Source organism: Strix aluco, chromosome 15, assembly GCF_031877795.1.
Source record: "Strix aluco isolate bStrAlu1 chromosome 15, bStrAlu1.hap1, whole genome shotgun sequence".
Classification (NCBI taxonomy): Eukaryota; Metazoa; Chordata; class Aves; order Strigiformes; family Strigidae; genus Strix; species Strix aluco.
Window position 1 is genome coordinate 14,021,265 of NC_133945.1, and position 19,493 is coordinate 14,040,757.

At 47.4% G+C, this 19,493-nt stretch overlaps 1 protein-coding gene across 2 annotated transcripts in view; it reads left to right on the top strand.

Annotated features, from left to right (window-relative positions):
• The first annotated feature begins 902 nt into the window (after positions 1-902).
• SYT17 (synaptotagmin 17) overlaps positions 903-19,493 on the top strand; it is a 37,709-nt gene continuing 19,118 nt past the window's right edge. Inside the window, exons 1-5 of one of the 2 annotated variants that reach the window (XM_074840725.1) lie at positions 903-1,050; positions 4,384-4,401; positions 5,718-5,866; positions 10,996-11,144; positions 11,575-12,194. In XM_074840725.1, the coding sequence (XP_074696826.1) occupies positions 1,036-1,050; positions 4,384-4,401; positions 5,718-5,866; positions 10,996-11,144; positions 11,575-12,194 (951 nt within the window). In that variant the 5' untranslated portion in view covers positions 903-1,035. The remainder of the gene's footprint in view (positions 1,051-4,383; positions 4,402-5,717; positions 5,867-10,995; positions 11,145-11,574; positions 12,195-19,493) is intronic. The other variant, XM_074840726.1, reaches the window with a different exon arrangement.

Consider the following 19,493-nt stretch of genomic DNA (forward strand, 5'->3'; position numbering starts at 1 on the left):
AGCCATTGCCTCTGCCTCTGTCCAGGGCTTAGTGTAGATCCAGGTGCCAGGGAGGTGCCAGAAGTGTAGCTGGAGAGTTTCCTCCGACGCTGAGGGCCTTTATCTAGAGCAGCATGTTGGGAAGCCTCTAACTTGTGTGGTACCAAGGTGGTGCTCAGGAGGAACAGCCCCACATCTCCACCTCCTGTGCTTTCCCTTTCCCAGTTTGACCTCAGAAGACCGCTCGGAGTTCTCCAGGTCCACCCATCCACGTGGTGGGATCTCCCCGTTGCTGGGCCACGTCCCCTCCCGCCCTGCCTCTGGCTAGGGCCCGATGCCTCAGCGCAGCGGCGCGAGGCCAAGCAACACCGCGCTCAGCGCAGCCCGTGAGTTACAAGCTCGCTCCTTACTCCAGCTCCTCATCTTCACTTGGGAAGACGCGGGCGGACACGTTTTAACTTTGTTCATTCAAGCTCATAAAACAACTGCATCCTTGCTGAACTCAGGTGTGTCCATAGCACCTTCTCCTTCAGGAACTCTTTGGAGGAAAACGCGGCTATAAAGCTGCTTTATCAGACAAGGCCACCGCTCGCCCCGCGCCTGCCGCCGCTCCGCTGCTCCTACCGCTACCGGCCGCGCTGCCGGCGGTGCCCCCCGGGGCCGGGAGGGTTTTCCAGCCCTGAATTTCCGCGCCGGGCCCTCTGGAGGTCAGTGTTTGCCCGCGCTGCGGCGGACCTGTTGCAGCCCCGCGGAGGCTCCGCGGGCAGGGCCGGGCCGGGCCGGGCCGGGCCGGGCAGGAGCCCGCCTGCTCGGAGCGCAAACCCCAACCGCGCTTCCCCGACCCGAGGGGGGCGGCGGGTCTCCCCGCCCTGACGGCGCCCCCGGTCCCCGCGGTGCCTGCGCGGCCGCGGAGCCGTTCGTAGCCCGCGGGGCGCTGCAGCCGCGTCCCCCCCCCCCCTCCCCGCCCGGGGCGGTGCCGCACCGCGGGGCGTATTGCGGCGCAGCGGGCGCGGGTGGAGCAGCGCGGCGGGAGGCGCCGTGCGCGCCCCGCGGAAGATGGCGTACATCCAGGTGGGTGCGGAGCGGCGGCGTTGTGGGTCCCCGGGATGATCCGCATCACTGGGGGGACCCCCTGCTTCGTCTGCGGGACGGTGCCGGTGCCGCGGCGGGGCCCCCCCTCGCTCCTTGCCCGGCGCGGGTGCGCAACTTCGGGTTAACTTCTGGGGAGGAGTTCCCGGCGGCGGCGGCAGCCTCCGGCGAGGGGGGCAGGAGCGGGGCTCGCAGCCTGCTGCTGTCGGCGAGGCGCCGGGGTAGGAGCGGATCCCGGCGGGGCACGGCGGGCAGCCTTCAGCCCTCCCGCCTCCCTGCCGGGGGCAGTGGGGTGGCCCCGGGTGCAAGCGAGCCCGGCCCGAGCCTGCACAAGGACTTCTTGGAGGGAGGAGGAGGATGAGGATGCTAAACCCCGCCGGCAGACTTGAGATGCGCTGGGGACTTAATCGGCCTCTCCAGCCTGGGCACAGCCCGGCGGGGTGGGGGGCACAGGCGAGCCCCAGCCTTCGGCGTGACGGACGAGACCCCCCCAGCAGCGTGAGGCTGGATTAAAATTTGGGCTGGTTCAGACCCTGAGCGATTTTCCCCTCGGCCCTGCAGTTCCCAGCTGCCTGTTTTCCATCTGTAGCTCCGAAGGCTGCTGCCCGGTTTTAAGATAAGCCCGAGCGGAGCATTTACAGCTGCGCGGGGAGTCCGGGGGCTGGTAGAGACACCCGCTATCAACACCACCCATGACCCCCCCCGTCCCACCCGGGGCAGAGCCATCGGGGGCGCGGCGGGCGCTGCCCCCGGGGGGGTGGCTGGAGCCGGCGGCGGGCGAGCCCCGCCGGGGTGGGGTACGGCGGGGGGGAGTGGGGCTCCCGGCGCCCCTCGGCTCGGCGGGGATCTCGAGTGGGGCCGGGCGGACCCTCCGGCAGCGCCGCCGTCGGGGTCCCCCTGTGCGAGGCGGGGATTCGCGGGTGGGGATGAGGGCAGCAGGGACAGCCCGTTGCACCCACGTTGGGGTGGGGGGGGCACCCACGGGTGTGTGGCTGGGGGGACTGCGCTGTCCGCAGGCTGTCGTGTCCGTTGTGGTGGGGCTTGTGAGCCTTCCCTGGGGGTGTAGCTGCGGGGGCACAACACGGTCTGTCGCCGGTGGGGACCCCACCCTGCTGCAGCGTCCCTGGGGACACCGCCATGGCGGGTTGTTGTAGCTGCTCTGTTGACCCGGTTGTGATGGGTGCGGCTGTGCTGGCTCAGAGCAGGCGACCCCCGCCATGGGCCCAGGCAGACTGGGGGGACTGGGCCCCTGCAGCGAGGCGTGGAGGGGAGGTGCAGCCCTGCCTCGCACCCAGCCCCGGGCGAGGGGGTGCACCCAGGCGGCCGCCGTTGGCCCCCGAGGAGGGTTCACTCCTGGCTGCAGGCTCCCAGCTGGGTTGTTCTCTGCTCGGCCGGCTTGGGGAGACGTGGCAGGGCGTGATGGAGCCTCCCTGACCCCGGGGGCTGAGCCCTTCTCCTGGGGGTGCTGAGCCCTTCTCCTGGGGGTGCTGAGCGCGTCGCAGCAGCTTTGCTCCCTGGGATCCCCCAGTGCCTGCTCACTGGTGCATCCTTCCCTAAGCCTCTGCCCTTCCTCAGCCCTGACCCTCCTGCCCGGTGTGAGGGAGGTGGGTGAACACAGCTGGTGGTGTTTGCTTTCCTTTCACGGGCCCCTGCATTTAAGCCCTATATGTCCCTGGTTGCTTGTTTACCTCTCTGCACTATAATATTTAGTTATTCCTCTCCTCCCATTTCCCGGTGGAGATTTGTGGGACTCAGTTTATGACGGTGCTGGTGGGACCGCTGCGGGTGCTCTCGGGGCTGGTGGCTCACAGGCATGGTTTCACGTTGCCGGTGGCCGATTGTGACCCAAAGGGCTGTTTGACACAAGCCTACGGTGCGTCCCTGTGGGCCATTTGGAAATGCCACTTCCATCGCACAGCACGTGCTACGGAGTTTGATCGTGTGGCACGGATCCAGCCACTTCATTTTAGAGCAATTTAAATATTCTTGTTGCAGCTTTGCTAAACCACTGTAGCTCTGGCTGTCGTGCTCTGGCTGTCGTGCTTTGGCTGCAACTTTGCATTAATAAGAGATGATAAAGCCCTTTAAACCATTTAGGATTTTCTTAAACAGTTTGTCTATGGGTATCTGGTAATCACTGTCTTGTCACATTGCACTGCAGCGTTTCTAGTCTCTTACTTTGTGCTTCTAACGAGTGATGGCCTTTTCACCAAGCACTGGTTTCTGAAGTTTAAAAGGGAGCCTTGGGCTGAAACGTGGTCCATGGGAGAGTTCTTGGAACTAAAGGCAACTTCTGCCTCCCAGCTGCTTTATAAAAAGCTGCTCTTGTTCCTGCCATGAGCATAAAGTTAGAAACCAATTTCTACATGTAAAAAAGTAGGGAAGAGTGGGGGGTTTTGTCTGAGTTTTTTGTTGTGTGGTTTTTGTGTTTTGGGTTTGGGTGTTGGTTTTTTTTATAGGGATTCCCTCTGTAGAAAGACAGCCAGGACAATTAGGAAACTCTTAGATATTAGGCAGAAAGCAATAGGAAAATAACTTCAGCAGGCATTTGAAATGCTGCTAAGTCTCCAGTTGTCAACTGAGTCAAGTATAATGTTTCAAGGTTGTCTTCGTGACTAAAACATTGGCTTGCAACCTTTTCTCCGTGACTCGGGGGAAGTAGCTACAGTGCAGATTTTTGAACTGGAGCATGTGACTCAAGTTTTAAGCACTTATTGTCTATTTTTTGTGTTCTTCAAGTCACATCTGAGGATGAGACTGAAGATGCCCAGCTACCTCAGCTGATGTGTACGTGATGGAGAGTATTCAGAGTCTGTGCCCCTTCCTAGAAATGTTGCTTTTAACAAGTTGACATTGAAACTGCGTTTATATGGGCTGAATCTGGAGGGAAGCCTCTTTTTTCACTGTGTTATCTGACTGGAAGATTTGGATATGGTTTGCCATCAGCAACAAGTAGTTGCTGCAGTTAGAGAGGTTATTGAAGAAAAGAAAGGGGGTTGCACATGATACCCCGTTAGCAAGGGTCAATGAGCAGGATTTTCATGCTCCAGGGTGGGTTTGGGAATTTTGCTCCTGTGGAAGGAGAAGCAGAGGGAGCTTGGTGGGAAGGGACTGGAAATAGCAGAAGCTGATACCTAGTCAGGAGACCTCTCCTTCCTCTAACATTTCCAAGGTACTGTCTTGCCAGAAATCCAAGCTCATCCCAGGCCGGGGCATGTCGTGGCAGAAAATTAAAGTTACTTGAGCATTGCTAACCTGTTTTTGTCTTTTTCATTTTGTTCCCCTTTGCTTCATCCTGGATGTCTAAAAGGACAGTTGGAACCAATAAATGAGGTGAGTTAATCTGATGATTCACTCTCCGTTCTGTCTCCTTGCTCCATCCTGAGGGGATTGTATCATATTTTCTGACTTTTTGCTGATGTCCTAGATATAAGTAATGCACCGCATTTGGGGCTGGTAATTTTTTTTTTCAATGTTCAGATTTTGTTTATGGAAAAAACTGTGTGTTTTACTGGAGCAAAAATAAATGTTCCTGTAGAGAATTCCCTGCAGATATGTGTTCCTCAGAGGAAACCCCTTTGCGTGGTGTGATAGTGCCCTTGTATCTGCCCACTCGTGAATACTGCAGATGTCTCAAGTATTTTGGGGTGATATCTATGGAGAACTTCTCTCATGCTTTATTTCTTCAGCTTCTTAGGAACGCTTCAAGGTCACATACAACCGTAAAGCAATTCAACCCTGGATGTGCATGTGCTGTGCTCTTGCAACTGCATGTCTCCCCCCCATGACTACGGAGCAATGCCCTTTATTAGCAGTGCCCTTGTGCTGCTTAATGAGCCTTCTTACAAACTGCTGAAGTTGAAGCCGGTGTGGGTGGGAAATGGGCTCAGGTTTGGCTTTCGGCTCCTCGTGAAGCAAGCAGAGTTTTGAAATGGAGGGAAGGCTATAGGAATGGCATGGAAATGGGGCAGCAGCCTGTTGCCCCTCTGATGGGGTGCTCACACCCCACGGTTGTAACAGCAGAGGAGCACTTTTCTGGGTCAAGTTACTTTTAAGAAAAACCATTGAAGGTTCTTCATTAAATTAATCATCATAGCAGAGGGGAGGCATGTGGATACTGTGCTTTTGCTAATCCATGTTAGTGGCAAGTTTGTGGGGCTGTAATGCTGTGTGTGTATGGATCATGCAAATACTACTTAATGATAGATCTAGAGGGACAAAATGTGTTCACATTGCTGTGTTAATTAAATAGACCCTCGCCGGATTAAATCGGAGCTTCTGTTTTTAATTCCTCCTGTTGTACATTTGCTGATCTATTAGTTTGTTGATGTGCGTGAAAGAATAAGTGTGTTCTACTTTAGCATATTGCTACGCCATGGTGTTTTGTAAATCACCCTCTTGCCAACCTACATAATAATACATCACTACTAGAGGGAAATACCTGTGGTGAATGCTTATTTTCCTGCCTTGTTATGGCATCAGTGAAGTTGGGCTGGTAACTGCATAGCACTTGTCTGTTGATATAGATGGAATAAATATAGTTCTTAATGTTCTGTTGCAGAAACACAAACATAAATACAGCTGAATGTTATTTCTCAATAGCTATTTGATGGGTTGTAATCTTGTACTTTGGTTTCCAATGGCTTCAGGGTCTGCTCGCTAGAATCTCGGATCTCTTGCTGTGCCGGTGGACTTGTAGAAATTGTTGTCAGAAGTGTTTCGACTGTAGCTGTTGTCAAACAAATGAAGATGAAGTTGAAATCCTGGGACCTTTTCCTGCTCAAACTCCAGCCTGGCTGTAAGTTTAGATGCACAATTTCCTAGCTTTAACTGAGGAGTAGGGCTGCTCAGCTGTGATGAGGGTATTGATACGAAATGGTGATAGGACATTCAGAGGATGCCATGTAGAAAGGAGGAACCTCCTGTTGAGAGTGGGAACATAGGCTACTCAACAGCGAGATGTAAAAGGAGCAGCCCTGTTAGCTCAATAGTAAGGTTAGTGTTTGTAAAACACTTTTCTGGTGGGTAAGACAAGTTATTTTGTAAGCTAGCATAGCAAGCTGATAATTGGTTTAGCTGTGCACCCTTTTCTAAAGATGCTTTTCATCTTCAGTCCTATTTGCTCTTCAGATGGACCAGCCCTTTGGAGCACTTCAACTTACCTGAAATGCTGATGAGGTTGTTTTGAAATATTTTCTTATCCTAGCGTGAAGGTGGTTATCATATAGGCAGATGAAAGGTGTACCTTGTACGTGCTCTAAAGGGGAAATTAATTTAAGGTTTCATTTAGCAAGACTTGATCTCCTGCATCATCTTAGTACTCTTCAGGATTTCCTCTTGAATCATTAAGAACAACAGTGGCAGTGCCAGGTTTTATCTGGGGCTTTGATTAGTGTATTTGCAATCTATTACAGAGAAAGTCAGTGAAGTCTTCCCTGTTTTACTTCCTCTCATTTGGGAATCTGCAGCACAGAGGTGACCCGGTGGAGGCATTGGTGAGACCAGTAAGGGAGCAGAGATCTCCTGTCTTCTAGTAACTGCTCTGTTGCCTGGGCTGGGCTGTCTTCTGTGAGAGCAGATCATTTGATGGACACAGCTTCAGTGTGTCCAGAAGCTGTGGCACAGAGGGTGCCTATTTAGTGCATTATATGATGCTCAGAAGTTTGTATCTAGGCACTGAGATGATCAGTTAATTTTATCTACTCCTGTGAGTACCAACTGTTATTCTGTGTCAGGTCTGGAAGGTCCATGGCTTGGTGCTGCATGAAATAAATTGTCTTATGTTTAAATTGCAGTCTTGTCTATATACTCTTGAATCCAAGTAGAATAGGATGGTAGTTAATACTGAAGCAATAAACCCAGAGATGTTCAAGATGTGTTAGAGTGGTTTTTAAATGTGAAGCAGCGTATTTAAGAGTCCAGAAATGGATTCACCTGCAATTAATGGGAAATGGAAACAAAATCGATGCTAAATAGGGAAGCATTGCGCACAGAAGAACACAGTGATGAGGCTGCAGTATTGGACGTAGAAAGATTGCTGTAGGAACAATTACATACTTGGGAACAAGTATCTAGGCTTGTTGTGAGAGGATGCTTCAGAGTTTCTCTGGTGTGTTGAGGAGCAGAAGGGACATCCTGTGTGTTTGGGGCTGTGGGGTGATTGTCCCATGGTGTAGTTTTTGATTGCTTGATCCTTCTGTCTGGCTAAAGGGGCATTGTAAGTATTGAAGCTCTGTTCTTCTTTTGATCTCAAAACTCAGGTGTATGGTGACTTTGCAGATGAGCTGGACTTTGCCACAGGCAGAGAACACAGAGACCTTTGAACTCATAAAATGCTCTCTCCAGCCTGTATTGTTTTCTCCTATTCGTGCTCCATCTAAAAGCCTCAACAATTAACATACTGGAATGGCCATAAGCAGAAAACAATGTGCTCTGAAAAAAAAAGCCCAATTCTTCAACTATGTTGCGCTTTATGCTGCTCCTATTCATGCTAACAGCCCTGGGAAGGGTCCCCAGGACCCCAGCCTAGGTCATGTATCCATCTTTCCTTCCAGCCTCAGGCAGTCTGGTGCAGTTAGGGTCTCCCTGCTCCGCTGTAGTGCTGAGAGAAGTCAAATTCCCAGGGGTAATGCCTGAGAGGGGCAGCAGGAGCCAAATTCTTATTTTGAATGGACACATGGGAGAAGTAGCTTTGCTTTGTGAGGAGGCATAGATGCTGCCATGCCTTAGGATCACTGAAGTCACCATCTCCTCTGGCACTGTTGCACATCCTGTGATCTCTAAGGATGCCTTAGTGCGTTGATGTGGAAGCTGTAGGTGAGGCTTTGCTTGCTTGAAAAGGTTGTTGGCTCCACTTCTTGAGTTGAGATGGACCCAGGGTGGTGCCAGGGAAGATGGCGATGCTTTAAGCTTCCATGGTGACTTTGTTGGAAAATGGTGAGGGAACCCAAAAATAAGTCAAGTGAGGAGGGCAAAGAGAGCAGAGGAGATATGGAGAGGGAAAGGAGCGGAGGGGATGTGATTGAGAGGAGGGAAGGAGCAAATGAGCCTGTAGAGAAACACAAGTCTGGAAGACTAAGAGGAAAGGAGAGTAAAAAGCAGGAGGCAGAAATGGTGTATTTTGTTTGCTGATCAATAGGAGGGCCACGCTTTTTGTGTGTGCAGGTTTAAGATGGAAATGAACTCATGCAGCATCTGCTGGCTCAGAATTCAGAAGCCAAAGATTTATGTTTTCATTGTGTTGATCTTATACTCTTCAATCTCCATATACATTTTTGGAGGTGGGAAACAATGTCTGGAGTTAGACATGTGAGCAGAATAGGAGTTTGGAATTGGTCTCAGAATAAGGTGTTTAGTGGGTAGGTTTTTAAGTTCTCAGAGATCTGTGTATGCCAGTTGACCCCTTGTCCTTTTTTTTTCCTTTTATTTTTGAAAAGGGGGGTTTTTTATTCAGTGGAAACCCCTAAAATGGAAGACAGTTTTGACACTGCCATATTCTGCATTTAGATGCATGCACTGAATTTGGGAACAAATCAATTTATTGTATTCCCTGCTCACAGCCTGAAAGTGTTTTAAAAATAGATCTAGGTTTTCAGCTGAGATCTTTCCATCTTGTCACTTCTTCATGGGCCTGGGACACTGGTATAATGTGGAATGCAATTTGCTCCTTCCTTACCTGGTCACCCAGTCCCCAGGAGAAAACTGCTTTTATGGTCTTGACTGGCTTGCTAGCAAACATCTGAGTGCCTGTGCTCAGTAATCTATCATTTATTTTTTGCCTGTGGGTTTTCCCTTTGGCAGCTCTGAGACACCTCATTGTCCTGGAAATTCAGGAGGGGACACTGAAACTGCAAGTTTAAGCCCTTCCTCTTGGGGAAACTGTTGATTTTTCTCACTTTCTGAATTTTTTACAGTGGCAACTTAGGAAAAAATTTCTTACTGAAGTGAGTCTAATTGTATTGACCTGAATGCATAGTAGCTTCTTGTTATTTCATGAGGAGCATTTGCATCCTGGTCTTTGCAGAAATGGGCTGGGAACAAGGGGTTATGTTGGAGCTGCCCATGATGGAATATTCTACACAAACCCCAAAGATAAACGCTGCACACTCTGTGAGACTGAATTGAAATCAGCACACGATTTCTCTTCCCAAAGGTTCGGATTAAACAGAAACAGAGCTGCTTTAACCAGAGCCAAAGTTTATTTGAGGAAAAATTATTGTGGCTCAGTAGCAATTTCCTTACTAAAGGTCATCTGTATGTTATTAACTCACTATTACGTTTACCCATTGTAGAACATCTTTAATGCCTCTCTTCCTGATTCCCTTTTCATCCTGCCTTCTCCTTCTGTGCATTTGCTTCTCAAACACAAGTATATCCAAATGCTACCTATGATTGTGTGGACCCGCATTTAGTCATGAAAAAGCTATTTGTATTCCAAGTACTGATTATATGTCAAACCATATGATTTTGACTACCTTTAATGGGCTGAAGAGTTGTGCAAATACTGTATGCCACTTTAGCATAGGGTTTGGTTTTGGTTATTAGCAGACTTTTTTTAATGTGGATGAGTTGTGTGACTCTGAATTGGTGAGATTTGTGTGGATCCTGCTGTGAACTTTGTGGGTTTGGATAAGAATTTCCAGCTTAAATCTATTTTATATTTGGGGGACCTTTTCTGCAAGTTTACTGCTTTTTGCAGAATATATTTATTGCTCTGCTCCCGTCATTGGTTACTAAAGCAAATGATTCAACATATTTCGTTTATACCCAACTGAGGCATGCACACAGAAAGGGTGAATCAGGAGCAAAACTCATGCAGTATTCTCCTTTGCTTTGCTCATTTCACGCTGATGCTTTCCTTGTGATCCGCTGCTGGTTTTTTGGAGTACTCTGTCTCATGGATTAACCAAAAGGCTTATTTTGCCTGATGCACTACACTTCACGTATCATTGTGTGATTCCATTTCCATCAGCAGCCTCTCCCCTCTGAACATGCAGTTGGAGACTTTATCTCCTGTAGTTGTTACTGTCTGCTCTTGTTCTTCTTTCAGTCAAGGCTGGGAGGTCCTGACTGCTTTTGTGAGCCACTGGGGGTGTGACACATTGAGGTTTTCAACCAGAATGTTGTTTTATATGAAAACAAGACATACACACACACACAAACTGAAATGGGAATTTCACGTGGACTTCTTTATGATACCAGTCTTCTGTTGCGTCTTCTCAAAGATGCTACAGCTCTCATTGAAACTTGATTTGTTATTTAGATCCTGCCAACTTCTCGGCTCACACTGAGACCCCTGGGCAGTAAAATTACTGTCTGGTGAGAATCAGAATCACCTCTGGTTTATAGACATGAATAAAAAGCAACCAGTTATTTAAAAAGGCAGGTCAATAAATAGCTCTTAGTGAATTATTTTTATAAGATCAAGTTTTGAATCCTTAGTGGCATCCCTGCAAAGCAATATTTTACTGAGAGGGGTGTGTGGTAGGTTTGAGATGCCTGAGCATGGTGGTTTCCCATGCTGGTTCATTCCTAGTGAAGTCTGTTCTTCCAAAGTGTAGGTGTGAATTTACAGCAATAAGCTACTGTTTGGGTTTTGTGGTTTTTGTTTTGTCTTTCTTTTTTTTCTTAGAGACAAATATAATACTTCTGATCAAGATCTGAGTCACACATGCCCGTGTGCCCTTTGTCGTGCTCTAATACTGATAAAACTCCATTTGAAAGACATGCAGAAAGATAAAAGAATCTGTTTTTTACATAGGTCTGAAGTCAGTTGCTCAGCCTTTTGCTTGCCAGATAGAGCAGGAGATACCCCACAGCATCCAGGGATGTGCACCCAAGATTAGACCCAGAATACCAGAATGCATTTTTATTCTGTATATATTCATTTTACTGGGTTGAATCACCCAAAGGTCTCTCTTATAACAGGATAAGCAGCCAAAATGAGGACAAAGATGGAGACTCTGATAATACAATCAGTGAGCTGCCTCCCACTCTTCAGGATGTTTCCCCTGACAGAAGGCGGTCGTCTTCAGATGCATCACGGTCCACTTACAGCCTCACGAGGCGGATTTCAAGTAAGGTCGTCCTTCCAACATTAATGTAATTCTTGTGGGGAAGAAAATCAAACTGTAGTGCTTGCTCTTTCATCTTCTAGACAGGGAATCAAGTCAAGTTGAAGGTACATTGGTAAAAATCTCATCCTGTCTGCAGGAACACAGTGGAAGGGGCCAGCCCTCTTTTTATTGCTGAAGCATATGCATGATAATTCCATGTGAAGAGGGACGGGGCAGGGGGGAAAGTGTAGCTGAGCTTGTACTTCAGCATAACTAAGGGTGCTATTAATTGTTGGCAATGTAATGGTGAAAAGTCCCACTGAGGAGCCTGCTGTGCTGGGTGTTGCACAGCCCCAGAAGAGCTGTACCCAAAGAAGCACAAGTTGACTTGCGCCTATAGTGGCTTCACTTGAGTTTCTAACAATCATATTTGTGCATTTCTCTTGTTTAGGTTTAGAGTCGAGGAGGCCAAGTTCTCCGTTAATTGACATTAAACCTATCGAGTTTGGAATAATAGGAGCTAAGAAAGAAATAGTTCAGCCAACTATCCTGCGAAAAACCTATACCCCAGATGACTATTTTAGAAAATTTGAACCACGACTGTACTCTCTTGACTCAAATAGCGATGATATGGACTCCTTGACAGATGAGGAGATCTTATCAAAGTATCAGCTGGGCATGCTGCATTTTAGCACGCAGTATGATCTGTTGCATAATTATCTAATAGTGCGAGTCATTGAGGCTAAAGATCTGCCGCCTCCAATTTCTTACGACGGTTCAAGGCAAGACATGGCTCACTCCAACCCCTACGTGAAGATCTGCCTTCTTCCTGATCAGAAGAACTCCAAGCAGACCGGAGTGAAGCGCAAAACTCAGAACCCAGTGTTTGAAGAGAGGTACACATTTGAAATCCCCTTTTTAGAAGCCCAGAGAAGAACTCTGCTTTTAACCGTAGTGGATTTTGACAAATTCTCACGCCATTGTGTTATTGGCAAAGTGTCAATGCCCTTGAGCGATGTAGACCTTGTGAAAGGCGGACACTGGTGGAAAGCCCTTGTGCCTAGTTCTCAGGTAACAGAATTTATCAGATTATTGCCACAATTTTTCTCGCTGCTTTTTTGTGCGGTTCCTTTGTTTGTTGGCAAGTAATGTGGTTTCTAATTAGTCATCGTCATCTTGTTAATACAGCATCTGCTGGGCTGAAATAATGTGGGCCTATAACTGGTCTTATAACTAATACTGTGAGGTAGAGGAACTGTCTTTCATACTCAAAGAAGGTGGCATGACAAAAGATCCTATGTCAGCTTTAATGAGAACAACTCAAGACAGCTTTGGAAGTCTGCACCTTTTGGAAGATCTTTCTTGTCACTGCAGTGACCTGCATCCATTCTCAGACACTGCAGTGACACTGTCCCATCTAGGTCACTCCTGTGGTTGTTAACGTGACTCTGCTTTGGGGACATGAGGGGAACCACTGGTGCCAGTTCAGTAATGATTTGATTCAGAAAAGTGTATAGAAGACAAAATCTCTACAGATTTGCGGCATAATGCATGAGCAAAAAATTGCAAGGTAGTGATGGATTTATTTTGATCATGTCCCTGAAGGAAATGTAAGTGGCATGTTGCATGCATGCAAGTTTGAGCATGTGTTTTGGACTAGATTGAACTGTCCAATGGGATGGGAAGAGAAGGTGCAGAGGGTCTGTGTGCTTCCACGTCTGTTCTCAGGGAAGGGCCCTGGTCAGCGCCACCTCCTTGCCAGCCAGGAAAAGAGCTGTTCAATGGAAAGGTCTGAGCTTTGCAACCAGGAATGGTCATTAGCTACCAGATTTGCTACTAGCTGTGTCACCCATGTAGCTAGAGGCACAGGACCCTGTAAAAAGCCAAGCTAAGGGTGTAGCATGAGCAGCATCGCAAACATTTGTGCTAAGGACAGGAGTGCCACTTGAGGTTGGTATAACAGGGTTGCCTCTCCCAGTTCCTTACCAGCTCTGGGATTGCAGTTTCTAAGTTTAGAGCCTTTGCTGAATCAAAACCCTGCGTGAACTTGGATGGTTCACATTTTCTTTGATTTTTTTATGTGTTCACAAAAAGAGTGGCATAGTCACAGGTATTGGATGAGATGAACAGTAAATCATTGACTTCACTGCTGATTTACGGTGTGGGTCCAAGAGTCTGATTTGGAGTGGAAACTTGTGATCAAACACTTGTGGAACTAAAATCCACTGAGCAGTATTTGTATGTGAAGCCAGCCGGGTCTCTGACCCTGCTTTGCCCCTTCTCTGTGTGCAAAGGAGCTGAGAGTGCTCAGACCTTCTGCAGTGTGTAAGGGAGGAGAAGATCAAGACCCCTGATAACTGCAAGAGAGCCAACTAGATCTGCTGTAATAGAAGTAGGAGTGTTACAGGATTAGCCTGAACAATGTTCAGGCAAAAAGGAAAGTTTTGAAAGTAGTGCACAAGTCAAAATTGTGGGGCCTCTGAGCATGTCTTTATGTAGGACATGTCTTCATATCAGTGGGATCTGCTTTACTCAGTAGAGTGGCTGTGTTACGAAGCAGTTCATAAGGAAAATGAACAAGGACAGATGTTCCTGGGCACCCCTCACTGTCTGGGCCTTTTCCCCAAATGTTTTTTTATAAATGACTGCAACAACTTACTTATTTTCTGGTATAAGTGATTCATCATGGACTCTGCATTGTGTATCTGAGAACAGAGCTCTCCTCTTTGCATCCCGTTATCCTCCCGTGATTCACACCATGCAGCCTTGCTTCCCCCCCTCCTCTGCTTTTGCATGATAAATACTTCTGTGTTATGTATCTCTTTATTAGTAACATGGATTCATTCCACAGCTAATACAGACCTTGATTAGACAAGATCATCTCTGCCTTCGTGTGCCAAGCTCAGAGCCAGCCCTTCTTCCCGCCCTCTCCAAAGTTTCATTGAAAACTTCTGCTGTTTTCAGCAGTGCTGCCTGCTTCACCAGGATTCAGGACAAATTATTTATGCAGAAATTGGCTTTTCTGATGTTTATAAAAGGAAGAAGAAAAAGACAAAACTCCATTTAAACGGGCAGGCCTGACCTTACAAGCTTTCTGCATTTATCTGCTTGCTATCGTATGGAAAAACTTAATTTAAGCAAAAAGTCCTTCACACCTTCATTTGTAAAGTACTTCCGTGTTCTTTTTGCCTTAGCTGGCAGATGGCAACTGCGAAGAGAACAACAGTACTTGCACTAGGACATCCAGGGAGGGTGTTTGGTATCATCTTCGAGTGTTTTCTCAGTGATAACATTTTTAAAGTTCATTGAATGAGGTATATTTTATCTTAGTGGTGATTAAAGTTAAAGTCATTGATCAAAGGGTTAAAATAAATCCTGGAAGAAGTAAAACAATAAAGCTTATTACTTTGAAAAACTGCATTTCACTGTCTTTCAATAACAGTGATGCTTGTGCTAGAAATTTATGAGGTTTTTTGATTGCTAGTTGGAAGGTTCTGCCTGTGGAATGATAGATTTGACATGTTGACAATTTTTTTTATACTTTTTACTTTTTTGCTTGATTTGTTCACGGACAGACAGTCTTTATTAGTTTCTTGTTGGATTGAACCTGAGTCTGCTGAAGTGTACTTTGTGTTGTGAGATCGTGATAGATGGAGACAAAAAAAATCTATGTGCAATAGCATTTTATTTTGCAGAAGGTGTCCTCGCATTCTGGAGAACAACGCAAAGCTGCTGTGGTGCAGTTCTGATGGTTAGGCGATGAAAATTTGCCAGGCTGGATTGGCTGCCCCAGGGCTCTGACACAGAGCAGCAGCTGGCAGCAACACCCCCCCAGTGATAAAGATAGTGTTGGAGAAAATGCTGAAGCAGATGCTTGAAAAACTAGTAACAGGAGGGAGAGAAAAATAGACAGTCGTAGATGTGATATGTAAAGATAAAAGACACAAAATACATGATTTTTTTTTTTTTTACTGGCATTTATAGACAGAAACATCATGAGCTGGAGAGATGGAGGAAAATTAATCCAGATGGCAGGAGCTGTGGAGAAGGTTTTCTCTTCATACCGGTGGGAGTGGGATGGGGTAAGGTATGTGGAAGGTCAGAGAAAGTGGCCTAAATGGTATCAGCTAAGATGAACATCTGTTTTGCACTTGCTGCATCTGCCTGGAAGCCATTGCCATAGAGTGTGCTGATAAAGTCAGGTGCTGAGTCCTTGTCCTGCTGTCACACTGAGCCCCATCAAGCCCAGAGCTGGGACACTGCCTTAGTACAGGGCTGTGCCAGCACAAGTGAGACCTGCTAAAAAAGATGGGGGATGACAGCAATCCTTTGGTGCATGTGGTGTCGAGGGGGACGGGTGGGTTTCTCCCAGACTGGGGCATGGTCCAGCTTCTGCAGCCAACAACTCCATTGACTCCACTGTGAGCTGGGCCAGGATAAGCTCCTTAGGCCTGTGGATGGGATGTACAGCTCCTCAATTGGTGAAAGCCCATCATCATTAATAGCAGAATATCTTCATTACCACCTCATGGAGCTGCTTGTTAACTGACAGCCTGGGAACTTACCTGGGGTGTAACGAGGCGGGCTGTGCAGCATTGCTGTGCTTGTTATGTCTGGGTTGTCAGAGAACCCGAATATAGGTGAGCACCATGCTGTCCTCTCAGCCTTAAGGAATCAGTACAATAAACCACTTGATGCTAAGCTTCGGGCAAAAGACTGTACCTGTGCATAAGTGCTTTTTTAGTTTGGATCATGCATTGAACACTTAGGGGAACTGAGTCCAAAGCGAAGGCATGGGGGAACTGCCGTTCAATGTATCATCAGAACCTGCAGCTAAGCAGAAGGACTTATTCCTTGTAGAAAATGTCAGTGCAGGTATTGCCAAATTCTTTATCCTTGGTAGTTCTGGGAGGCTTTTTCTTGCAGGGTAATTAATGTGTTTCTAAAGCACAGTAGCTGCTTGTGGAGTAGCTTGAGTCCAGTCCCCATAGGAACACTCCGCGCTCCTTAAATATCCCCTTAAATATGTGTGGCTTTACTTAATTACCATGAATGAAGTTGGCAGGCCTTGCTGTAGCTGGGCTCAGATTCACACATTTCACCGTTAAGATTAATTCTGAAACACATGTTCAGGACCCCAAGTTTTATTGACATATGATTCATTTCTCTTTTGGCAGATTTGAGTGGGCAGGAATAAATGTTTTAGACCAGCAGTAATGAGAGCTTGAAGATCATTCTGCAAAACAAAAATTGCCTGGTCGTGGTGGGAAAATAGCATAAAAATTCCTTCTCACCTCAAATTAAGCCATTTTTATAATAGAGGGAGTATGTATTGGACTTGCTCTTTAAACTTTGTACTATGATTGCACTACAATGAGCTGTCAGCTTTTTACGTTCAAAATGGTATGTGCTCCACAAATGAAGTGGCTTTGCTTGACAAGTCTCTGCAATTTTTTGATTCCCATCTCAGGGATAAGCCTACAACAAGTGCTGCACTGTTGTTATTGCCGTGCCTTGGTTGGGAAGGAAAAGAGAGAAATGAACTTGAAATTCTGGTAATGATTCATTTCAGAGCATTCCTCTTGGGTGCTACGTTGAATTCTGCCGTGCAGGCAGGTGGTTTTGGTGTGTGGTTTGGAGGCCGCCAGTTGTGCGTGTACCAGGTTTGTTCTTGGTACTCTTGTTCCTTGGCTTATCCATTGCAGCCCTGAGAAGGAGCCATCCTTGGGGAATGTGGATGATGTCTAGCGTTTGGTAGCACAGTGTATTATTGAAAATAATACCAGTGCCCGTCTCTCATACAGGCATAAAGCATTGGACAGGCAGAGACTTGGTTCAGAGAGTTGGCACAACAGTTGACTCAAGGCTGTATGTGTCAGTGTGGAACGGGGCTCCATGTTCCTGACCGTCACAGGAAATTAAATATGAAAGTGAATGTTGTAAGGCTTTTTCCTTTTCTTCCTTTTTTTTTTTTTTTTTTAGCTGTCCAAAAGCTTAGCGGCTACTTAATTAAAGGAATGATGCAGGATCACTGATGATGAACATGGATTGGTTATGTTGGGCTATGCTTGCTCATTAACAGGAATGTTAAAGTCAACCTGTCAGTTTACCTGTGTCCGGTAGGAGAGATGCTCTGGGCAAAGCCCAGCTGGAGGCAGGATGCCACCACCCTGCAGGTCACTGGACTTGAGGGAACTGTGATGGCATGCTGTGATGGATGTTGGTCTGTCATGATGACATTTTTGGCTCTTAGGCTGTGGTTAGTTGTCATATTTTGGCTTATGACATCCTACCATCTTCCTTTCACTCTGTATCTTTATTTTTTCCCCAGATCCATTTCGGTTTTTTTTTTCCCCCTTTCCTTTTTTGGGCTTTAAAGCTCCAGCACTGAGAAATTTTTCTTCTTGATCGTTTTCTCTGTTTTATCCTTATCTGTCTCTTCTGCTTCCAGCTGTCATCGCAGTCACCTCATCCCTTCCCCTCTGTGCTGTTCACTCCTTGCCCTTGCTTGCAGAGGACTGGGATGCTGTGGGGTGTATTTTGCTGAGGAGGAGCCCAGAGGAGGGGTTGGTGGGGATCGTGGGCAGGACCTCTCCATAGGAAATCTTCTTCCCAAAGGTCTTTGCACTGGAGAGGCTTTCTCATGGCCATCCAAACTGATGCAAAGCCAGTTAGACTTTAGAGAAGGGATTTTGTGACTCTCTTCGTCATACATCTACTCAGCATCTGTTACATAGTTAACACTGTTCTTACCCATTGGTAAGTTGTTTTTTTTTTTTTCAGGTTCTGGTCCTTAATAGCTTAGCCTTCTTGAAATGATTGCTGTGTGTCACAGGGTGCTGTAGAAAGCCTGTTAGAGCAAACTGTTCTAAACCATCAGTTTTTTAATGTGCCTGGAGGTACCATCAGAGATAACCTTGAGGAGAAAAATCAATCTGAAACTTCATTAGGGGCGTTGCGTAGATGTCTGTGCTGATGTAATGTGCTCTGGTTCCCGTTGGGAATCGGGAGGGTTTCAGCTGCAGAATTTTGCTGGTGTTGTAGCAATGCACAGCAAACAGTCTGGGGGGGCTGTGAGGAAAGAATTGCCCTGATCCAAACAAGATGTGCAAATGGCATTAATTAAAAACTCCTCTTCCCTTGAGGTAGCCTCTTTGTGTTTCAGAGATGACGGAAAAGAAAAAAAACTTCATATGTGTCTGGTTCAGCCCAGACAGTAACTGCAGAAAGTTCTGGATCACAAATGAGCAGAAGGCTGCAAATTCAAACGACTGGCTGTGTAACACAGCTGCAGAAAGGAACAGCCAGAAGTGAAGTGTTAATCAGAGCTTCAGGAGAGTCGGACATCCCAGACTTGGTGTCACTCCGGCACCTCATTAAACAGGAAATTGCTTTTCCAGGATCATCTGGGATCTCGGCACAAATCAGTGCATCATCAGCATAATAATGGCAACTAAAATGATGCCTTTGCACGGCTGTGACTGAGGGGCACCTCTGCACACTGTGTTCTGTGAACAAAATATTCAGGGCGAAACCAACAGCATTTTAGTTTCCTGATGAAAAGACCTAGGAAAAGTAAAATTCAGGCACTTCCTTTTGCTATGGCAGACGAGGTGCTGATGCCACCTCTTATGTATAAACTTGCATCCCTCTTCTCAGCTCAGCCCCTGTGTGAGTCTGAGGTTTGGGGAGGCTCCAGTGTGTGACAGAACAAAAGCCAGGCTTCTGTGCCTGCAGTCCCCCGGCAGGAAGTGTCTTAGGCTGTTGCTGATAAAGATGCCTATAAAGAAGTTGATGGGCACGGGGGCCAATGGTTGTGGCAACACAAAGTGTTTCCAAGGTGCAGGTGAGCTCAGTGGGTCTGCGGGCTGGGGGAGCATCCTGGGCAGCTCCTGTGGCCCTGCGAGCCACCTGAGACCTCTGTGGCTACTCATCCTTCCCTGAGCTGAGTCTCCTGCCTGCCCTGTAACAAAAAGCCTCCTGTTTCTTCATCGTGTGGTGGACCCCGCTGTGCTCCCTGGTTATCTCCCTTTTGCCCACTGAGCCAGTGAGTCCATTAAGCCGCAGCTCTGTCTGCATCCTCATCTTCATCTCTGACACAAACTGTGCTACCAGTGTGTCTTGTTAGCAAGACCATCACATCAGCAAAGGTACATGCAGTGTGAGCTTGTTGGGGAAAGCACGGGGAACTAAAAACCTGAGGAGGTTGCCTTGTACCTCGGGCTTCTTGAAGAAACCCATTAATTCCTTGCTTGTTTGCTAATGATGACAGGTGAGCAAAGAACAGGAGAAGGTTAGCAAGCGTGGTGCAGCACGGCATGGTGGAGGTAGTGCTGGTCTGATGTGCCAGGGAGGAACGTGTGGTAGCTG